Source organism: Gymnoscopelus microlampas, assembly GCF_963454915.1.
Source record: "Gymnoscopelus microlampas genome assembly, chromosome: 2".
Classification (NCBI taxonomy): Eukaryota; Metazoa; Chordata; class Actinopteri; order Myctophiformes; family Myctophidae; genus Gymnoscopelus; species Gymnoscopelus microlampas.
This window is the reverse complement of record NC_139939.1, coordinates 48,620,107-48,630,124: the sequence shown is the minus strand read 5'-3', so window position 1 is coordinate 48,630,124 and position 10,018 is coordinate 48,620,107. Positions and strand designations below refer to the sequence as shown.

Below are 10,018 nucleotides of genomic sequence, written 5' to 3'. Positions count from 1 at the left end.
CACACACACACACACACACACACACACACACACACACACACACACACACTGTGAGTGAGTCTCTGAACAACAGCAGTGAGACAGCGCCATCAATCGCACGGCAGCCACACTGACTGCATGGCTCAGAGCGGTGTGGAGGTAGAGAGAGAGAGAGAGAGAGAGAGAGAGAGAGAGAGAGAGAGAGAGAGAGAGAGAGAGAGAGAGGCTACAGGTCATGTTTGATGCCTCTGGCTGCATGGGATCGTCACATGGACTATAAGGAAATGTTGCCTACAAACTAGCACCTGTTAAAACATGAGAAAGTCATTAATTAATAATTAATAGTATTTAGTCTAAGTTTAATAATAATGATAATGAATAATAATACAATCACACAACAATAATAATAATAATAATAATAATAATACAATCACACAACAATAATAATAATAATAATAATAATAATAATAATAATAATAATAATAATAATAATACAATCACACAACAATAATAATGATATTGAATAATAATAATACAATCATACAACAACAATTATAATTATAATACAATTACACAATAATAATAAGATTCCAATGCTGGACCATGTGCTGGAATAGTAGAGAGAGAGAGAGAGAGAGAGAGAGAGAGAGAGAGAGAGAGAGAGAGAGAGAGAGAGAGAGAGAGAGAGAGAGAGAGAGAGAGAGAGAGAGAGAGAGAGAGAGAGAGAGAGAGAGAGAGAGAGAGAGGGGGGGGGGGGGCTAGGTAGTTAGTCTATAATGTATACTAGCAATGACTAACCAAACATTTCACTAAGTCACATTCTTTGACATGGAATTGTTGAAAAGAAGGAGACTTTGATGAAGACATATCACTAAAAAGTTGATTCTATCTTGCATCAGTAGAGGTAGGATAAAGAGAGACAGTGAGAGAGAAAGAAAGAGAGAGAGAGGGGGAGAGACAGAGAGAGACACACACAGAGAAAGAGAGAGATGCCAGCAGTAAGTAGATCCGGGCGGTGCGCAGCGCAGCGCGGATAGATACTGGTCACAGTGTGAGTGAAGGAAGGGGGTCGCACACACAGACAGAGATGTGGATGGAGTAGCGGAGCAGGAGAGAGAGGAGTCCACGTAGAGTGTTATACCATGCAGCCGAGATTTGGATCCCACAAACTACATGAGAAACCTCCCAATATGCGACATTAAAGACAGAATAGGTATGTACGGCGTTTTGTGCTTTCCTTCGCTGTGTTTTCTGACCATATCGAAGCGAACTTCTGGGATTTTGAGAGGCGTAAAAAAAGTTGCGAACTTGCGATCTAGGTCCGTTAAACGTAGCCGTTGGGCTATTGTGCGCTCGCGCTGCTTGCTGCAAGAAGCAGCACTTCATGCTTTATCTTTATGGAAGAAGTTTAGCTCCTTTTTAAGATTTAACATTACATCCTAGGACATTCCACCAATGTTTTTTTTGATATGTTAGAGGTGCGTTTGCACAGGCTGCAGAATGTTTATTTGCGCGTTATGTGTGCGGTATTCCTTGTTCTTTTTTACAACAATCCATACATCTGGTGGCTGCCACACGGACAGTGTTGCCATGTCGGCTTGTTATAAGCGACTTTGGGGCTTCTTTTTCTGTAAATTTGCTTGTAAATTATTGGTCGTTGCGGGTTGCGTTTTTTTGGGGCTCGTTTATAAAGTGTAGTTGCTTATTTAGGCGTGCTTCCAAATGTCTTCATTATTATTTAAACCAGTGGTTGAAAATGTTTTGTCAGGGAGCATTTGTGCTGTTAGAATGTAAAATAAATAAATATGGCAAGAGTTTTTGAAAATAGCAGATCTACAAGCTCACGCCTCACAACGCTATTTTAAAATAGCCAATGCATTATTTTTTTAAGTGCTCATGATGTGGCTTAAAGTTGCCTCTTTTGGGCTTGTTTTCCTAGACCCTGGTTGCGTATGTCTCTCACAAAATCTGGCAACCGTGCACACACATCTCCTTGAAGTGAATGGGGGCAGAGAGGTGGGGGATGGGGTTGTTGGAAAAACGAGTCTGGAAGAAGCAGAGATTTGCATAAAATCACTTAGTTTCCACTCTTTCTTTTGCATGTGTAAACACAAGTAACGGATTCTCGTCGGTGGTCGAGGAGCGGTCTAATGATTCATCTGAAGTCCAAAATAACTTGAGATGTATGTAGGCTATAGTTTCACATTTCAAAAGGACTAGGGTTCAGTTTGTAGGCTGTTCCTACCTGTAGGTCATTGTCTCACTTTTTAAATGATTTTGGACGGACCTACTTAATTCATCTAAAACACGAATCTAAAAGACTAACCCGTTGGTCATTGGTTGTCAAAGTGGGGTCCGGGGACCCCCAGGGGTCCTTGAGATAGTTCCAGGGGGTCCCCAGCTAAATGATAGATTAGGCACCAAATGGACCCTTATGGGTAAATTGACATAGATTTTACAATATAAATTGCGGTCCAAGTGATAGAAATGCCATTAAATGGGGGTCTGTAGCCCTAATGCATGTCAAACTGGGGGTCCTTGAAATTAAAATGGTTGAATGAGAATCACTGCTAGAGCCGTAAAAAATCTTCTCCTATGGGGGTCCCTGGCATATCTTTTAAAATGGGGGTCCGCGGGCTAATAAGTGTCAATTTGGGGGTCCTTTACATGAAAAAGTTTGAGAACCATTGCCGTAGGTTATCCGACAAAAGTAGTCTAGATGTAAATGTATTTTAAAATGTTTAATGTGTAGCATAAACACTATTTTAGTCATAACCCGCCTACAGTCGCGCTAATGTAGTCCATATATATATTTAAAACAAAAGATATATAGGCAATTTTGTTAATGTTCCCCAGGCAGTGCTTTTCTCTTTAATAATAGCTCAATGGGAACACAGGAAGCAGCCGTTCTGTTTGTTTTAGCACCGTCTCGGTCATAAACCAATGAGTCCGTACGTTCATTCAGCTTTAGGTTGCTAGGATCCTTCTCCAGCTTGACATGGATGTTTTATGCAGGGGAAAAAAACACAACTTTTTGGTTTTGATTATAAAGAGTGACACATTTTTTAGCATTCTTTTGTATAAATCTGTGCCACCATAACACACTAAAGCAGTGGTTTACAACCTTTATCATGCCAAGGACCCCTAAATTTATATACATTTGGCCGTGGACCCCCCATCTGAAAATGTTTTGTGCCAGGGACCCCAGAAGCAAAGCTTTGAGTTAAAAATGTTGTCTTTAAAAAAATAAATATATCCAAAGATTTGCACACATTTTCGAGATTTTTCAAAAAATAGCAGATCTACAAGCTCATAGCGTGGCACTCGGTGCCGCGATATGAGCTTGTATATCTGCTATTTTTGAATAGCCAAAGTTAAGTGGTTAAAATGATTCTGACACTATGTTAACTCATTTTGCTGGGGACCCCCTGGTACCCCCCCAAGGACCACTGGTGGTCCCTGGACCACTGGTTGAGAACCACTGAACTAAAGTATTCAATCAATAAAACAAAAATACATGTGTAGCCTAATAACAGTGACATGGAATAGCTGTGTTTGTGTTGGATTCACTGTGTGATGGGGAGAATTAAATGTTTAAAACAGTGACATGTATTTCAGTTAGTTGCGCTCATCCAAAGGAAATGAAAAGAATGTGATTATGTCTATTTTCACATCGGCCACATCTTGTTTTCTCTTCTCATTATGGGATAGGGTTGGTCAGTTCCCTGGGCTGGTGTTTGTTTGAGTGAGGTTCTACTACTGTCTTATGAAATGCACATAGTTGACAGTTAGTTGTTAAATCTGATATACCACAGAAGAATTGAAAGCAGCGCCGGCTCCAATTCAGTTAACTTAGGGGGGCCGGCAGCTTCTCTCTGTCTCGCCTTCATCCTATTCTCACATGGCAGCCATTTAGTAATTTATCTGCCTGACCATCATTTGTCATGGCGTTTAAATGAGTCCAGGGTAGTTCCCAGCAAAGACTGTAATAAGGTTTTTGCAGCCCTTATCTCTCTAGGAGATGGTAATCACGCGTGCTTATAATTTCTCATAATCTTATTAGGCGTGTGCACCTAATTAGTAGTAATTAACACATGTTTTATTCATTGCTCAGGCCTTTGGAATTCCCTGGCTGTGTGTTTTAAACTATCAAACCATATTGAAAAGCCCCTTTTCATACTGTATAGGCTAAACCGCAGAAGCATTGTGTCCAAGTGTTGACCGTATCTTTTTTCATTCTGTTGGCAGGTGGTTCTGTTACGATCACGGTACGAACATGGGGAAAGATTTGACTCGGCTGCTGGCGCTGCTCGTCCATCTCCTCTGCGGCTGCACAGCGAACGACGGGCTGGAGACGATCTCCCCGGTGCAATTCACCTACTCTGTTTACAACACCACCATATACGAGAACTCTGCTGCTAAGACCTACTTGGAGAGCCACGACAAGATGGGCATCTACATCACGGACCCGAGCTGGGAGATAAGGTACAAGATAGTCAGCGGGGACAACGAGAACCTCTTCAAGGCCGAGGACTACCTCCTGGGCGACTTCAGTTTCCTGCGGATACGGACCAAAGGCGGCAGCACCGCCATACTGAACCGGGAGGTTCGAGACCACTACGTGCTCACCGTCAAAGCCGTCGAGAGGGGTTCCAACATGGAAGCTCGCGCCAGGGTCAAGGTTCAGGTACTGGACACCAACGACCTGAGGCCCCTGTTCTCGCCGACCTCGTACAGCATCTCGCTGCCCGAGAACACGGCCATACGCGCCAGCGTCGCCAAAGTCACGGCGACGGACGCGGACATCGGTACTAACGGGGAATACTATTACAGCTTCCGGGAGTGGACGGACATGTTCGCCGTCCATCCCACCAGTGGCGTGGTGACGCTGACCGGGAAGCTGGACTACTCCGAGACCAAGCTGTACGAGCTGGAGATACTGGCGGTGGACAGGGGGATGAAGCTGTACGGGAGCAGTGGCTTCAGTAGCATGGCCAGGCTGACGGTCAGGGTGGAGCAGGCCAACGAGCACGCGCCCGTGTTCACGGCCGTCACCCTGGCCCCGTCGGACACCGACCGTGACCCCACCTACGCCATTGTGACAGTGGAGGACAATGACCAGGGACCAAACGGGGAGATAGCGTCGCTGACCATAGTGGCTGGCGATCCGCTGCAGCAGTTCAAGGCGGTGAGAACCAGCCCTGGGAGCAAGGAGTATAAAATCAAAGCGGTGAAGGATGTCGACTGGGACGGCCAGCCTTTCGGATACAACCTCACTCTACAGGCCAAGGACAAGGGGAGCCCGCCTATGTTCTCCTCTGCCAAAGTGGTGCACGTCACGTCCCCTCAGTTTAAAGTGGGGCCGCCGCAGTTCGAAAGGGCCGTTTACAGGGTCAACCTCAGCGAGTTTGCACCTCTTCACACGCCTGTTGCTATGGTAACCGCCTTGCCCAGGAACCCACAGCTGATGTATGTTTTTAGACACAAGTCTGAAAAGAGCCGGTTCGCAATCAATCCGGACACCGGCTTAATCACCACAACAGGCCCCATCAACGCCGACCAGTCGTCCAGATTTGAGCTGGACGTCATCACCAGTGATAAAAAGGCAGCCACCAAAGTGATAGTCGATGTGACTGACGTGAACAACAACGCGCCCGAGTTCCAACAGACCTCGTACAAGGCCAGCGTTGATGAAAACGTACCCACAGGGACCAGCGTGTTAACGGTCAAAGCTACTGACGTGGACAAGGGCGAGAATGGCTATGTGACCTACAGCATCACCAATGTGAGCCCGCAGCCGTTCGTCATCGACTACTTCTCCGGCGTTATCAGCACCTCCGAGGTCCTGGATTACGAGCTGATGCAGAGAATTTACAATCTGAAAGTCAGGGCATCGGACTGGGGTTCCCCCTTCCGCCGAGAGGTGGAGGCTTTGGTCACCGTGACGCTAAACAACTTGAACGATAATAAACCCCTGTTTGAGAATGTGGACTGCGTGGTCACCGTGCCGAGAGACCACGGCGTGGAAGAACAGATAACCACGGTGTCTGCCATAGATGCCGACGAGCTGCAGCTGGTGCGATACAAAATCAACTCCGGGAACAATCTCGATCTGTTCGAGCTGAACGCCAACTCCGGGGTGCTGTCGCTGAAGCAGACGCTGAGCGAAGGAGAGGCGGCCAAAGTGTCCTCTCATAGTTTGCTCATCACCGCCAGCGATGGCGAACACGAGACTCAGCCGATGGTCATGAATATAACTGTCATCACAGCGCGGAAGCCCGTCCAATTGAAATGCATCGACACCGGCGTCGCTACCATAATGGCAGAGAAGCTGCTTCAAGGCAGCAAGATCCACACGCAAACGGAACCAGAGGATAACTTTATGGACATTCACTCGGTCAACCGCTACACGCCCCAGTTCACGGAGTCATTTCCGAGTGTCATTGAAGTTAGAGAGGACCTCCAGGTTGGGGCGCGGATTGTGCATTTGAGCGCCACAGATGTTGATAGCGGTTTCAATGGGAAACTGGTCTATGTCATTTCCGGGGGTGACACGGAGAGTCGCTTCATTGTAGACATAGACAGTGGCTGGCTCATGGTCCATGCTCCTCTGGACAGGGAGACGACGGACCACTACACACTCAACATCACAGTGTACGACCTCGGCATACCGCAGAAATCCACCTCACGCCTCCTGGACGTTAAGATCTTAGACGCAAACGACAACAGCCCCCAGTTTTTGCAAGACTTATACTCGATTGAGATAAGCGAGAATACGCCTGTGGGCACGGAAGTCATCCAGGTGGATTCCACAGATAAGGACCAGGGGGACAACGGAGTCATCAGGTATTCGATTATGGCCGGTACAGATCATTTCACGATCGATGAGGAGAGTGGCGTGGTGACGGTGAAGAGGCCCCTGGACCGTGAGCTCCATCCTGTTTACACTTTAAAGGTTGCAGCACGTGACCAGGCTGTCAGTGAGCCTCAGCTAGTGTCCACGGTGCTGCTGAAAATCAGCCTCGAGGATGTTAACGACAATCCACCTAAATTTGTTCCTCCCAATTACCGGGTGAAGGTAAGGGAGGACTTGCCAATCGGCACCGTGATTATGTGGCTGGAAGCTCACGACCCCGACATCGGGCCATCCAGCCAGGTACGTTACAGCCTCACGGACAACGGAGACGGGAGTTTCGAGGTGGACAAAATCAGCGGCGCGGTGCGGATCGTGCAGAACCTAGATTACGAGAAGAAGCAGGTGTACAATCTCACGGCCAAGGCCAAGGACAAAGGGAAACCCGTGTCTCTGTCGTCGACCTGCTTCATCGAGGTGGACGTGGTGGACGTCAACGAGAATCTTTACAGGCCGCTGTTCCCCTCGTTCGTGGATAAGGGATTTATAAAAGAGGACGCGCTCATTGGAACGTCTGTGATGAAGGTCACGGCTCAGGATGAAGACAAAGGCAGAGACGGAGAGATTCGCTACTCCATACGGGACGGCTCCGGTCTGGGCATCTTCACCATTGATGAAGAGACGGGTGAGTTGCCTCACTTACTTCCTCAGTTTTTAATATGCATAAGCTGCTATTTAAAAAAAAAGTTGTTGTTGTTTATCATGAATCATTCATGATGTCAAATGGGCTCCCATTAGTTTGAAATGACTGTTTTCTTGCTTGCCTGAGATTGATCTACTCAAACAGCATGTGTGACAGCGGGGAAGAGGGCAGCCTCTGGGAGGACAAGTGAGGTTTCTGATTCCATTCATTTTTGCTCTTTGAGAGAGAAATGATGGCAGGAACAGATGGACCAGCTGTCTCTCAGACCTGCAATAGACATTCCACACTGCTGAGGAACTAAGAGGATTTCTGAGTTATTCCCCCCGACACACACACACACACACACACACACACACACACACACACACACACACACACACACACACACATACACATACACATACACATACACACACACACACGCCGACACCACCACAGCTCCCATCCTCACAACATTCATTGTATAGACACTTTTGGGTGTAATTTTGGGGGAAACAAAATCAGTTTGACTCGGCGTCTTCCTTTTTAATTGCATTCTTTTTTCTTTAATCAAGTTGTGTCTAAGTAGAACAAACTTCTTCATCCTGTGCAGATGGAAGGATTCACTCTGTGGCTCTGAAGGATCTTGTAGAAAATGTATTAGTTCTTGCTCGGCTGCCCAGAACCGTTTAACACCTGTGCCAGGGACTCCAAATAAGTAGTGTGGAATTCCAACAGTTCCTGCCACAAAAAGCTAACGATCAGCCTGCTTGGATGTTTTAGACCTGGCGGGCTGCCATCTTTTTTTTCCTTTTTTATTACTTAGCAACCACATACTTGGGTGGCTTAACGTCAGTTTTTTCCCCTCAGTTTGAAATTAAATTCTGTTCCTTCTGCAGTATACATATTTAATGTCTAAATGAGGCGGGGAAACCTAATGCATAATACATGAGCATTTTGGCACATGTAACCGTAAAGTTGGGTATCTAGCTACACAACAAGGCTGGAAGTGTAATTTCCCTTCTCTAATTCTTTTTTCATGTATTTGTTTTTTTTTTACCAGTGGATATAAGATTATTAATTACGAATCGGTGGATGCTTTTAATGAAAGCAATCAATATAAAGTCTCTTCGGAGAACATGTGGGGAAACGGTGGGGAACCCTCTTCTCTCTGATAAACTTAGTTGCAGAGAATGGACTGCTTTCCTCTCCTGCAAGGCCTGCGTGTTTCGGCTGTGGAACACCAACAACAGCCTCCCTGCGTGTGTTGACTGTTCACTTGTTGGCTCCTGATTATAACGTGTGTTTTGAGCAGAAGAGATGCACCGACATTAAGGCTTAGGACTCATGACGGGGTGTGCTCGACTCTTTGAAGCTCTCAACTATAATTGCCTCAGTTTCCACTTTGTTCCATTTAGGCAGCAAGTTTCTCCATACTGGCTCACTTAATTACACTCTAATGCTGGCTGACATTTGCAAGGAATATACTTCTGTGTTGTGCATTCCTGCAAAAGTTGTTTGGGAAAGGTCGGGTAAGGTCTAGCTGAAGCTCGAAGGGGAAAAAAACACAAACAAGTTGGTTGGTATAAAAGATGGTATAATGCTATTCTTCCACACATAACTAGCAGCCATTTATAATCTGAAACCCTGCCCTGTATGTGTGTGGTACAGTCACAGGGGAGCATTGCATTGCTCTGTTGGCGTTGACCTCCATCCTTAAGGCCCATATTAAGAGATTTATCAGGAGTCACAATGACAGGATATTCCTGGGTGGGGCTCTGTTACTTGGATCATGTCCCAGGCTGGTCAGAAGGCCAAAATACAGCTAAGGTGACAGTGCCCTCCATGCCTATGATTTCCCCCTGGGTGGGGTTCTGCAGGGGTTGTGTGAGGTTGGGACCTATCATGCATTTGGTTGTGTTGCTTTGCATGGAGGGAAGCTTGGATAAACATGGGTGCACAGCACACACACACCCCACTATATTTCCAAGGGGCTGCTATGTCGCTGCAGCTGCACCTTGTGAATGTTAACCAAAATGCATTAAAACCAGTTAAAAGGGGAAAACAAATGAAATCGTGGTGCATGAAGAGAGGGGGAAAAAAACCCACTAGCACCTTAAACTTGGGAACACTTTAAAACGGGGAAGGAGTGAGGTAGGGCTGAGGTTTGGTTTATTTGACACCAATAACCTTGAACCCATGTGCATGTGTGTTGAACTGATCAACATCAAGTCGAAAAAAGCTGTCCCAAAAATACTGTAATACTGTCCCAGTCTGTCCCTGTATAGGGTTAGAGTTAACCTAGCTCGAACCCTGCCACAGAAATCTCTGGCTCTTCAGCATACACTGCTGAAATAAGGATAATGACATGGTAACTGGGTTAAATTACACAGTAATTTCTAAGTACTTTTTAGTTACAAATATGTAATTTTGACCTAACTATCTGGTAATATGTGAAGCACTTCGTGATGAGGGGTCTGGCTGTGCAGAGCCTTCTGAAAAAG

At 46.1% G+C, this 10,018-nt stretch overlaps 1 protein-coding gene across 1 annotated transcript in view; it reads left to right on the top strand.

Moving 5' to 3' along the window:
- Positions 1-1,024: 1,024 nt before the first annotated feature.
- The window catches only part of LOC311055546 (protocadherin Fat 1-like), a gene marked incomplete at its 3' end in the record, with an annotated part of 65,448 nt that continues 56,454 nt past the window's right edge, over positions 1,025-10,018 (top strand). Inside the window, exons 1-2 of the mRNA XM_084071781.1 lie at positions 1,025-1,192; positions 4,228-7,517. Coding sequence (XP_083927907.1) covers positions 4,256-7,517 — 3,262 coding nt within the window. The 5' untranslated portion in view covers positions 1,025-1,192; positions 4,228-4,255. The remainder of the gene's footprint in view (positions 1,193-4,227; positions 7,518-10,018) is intronic.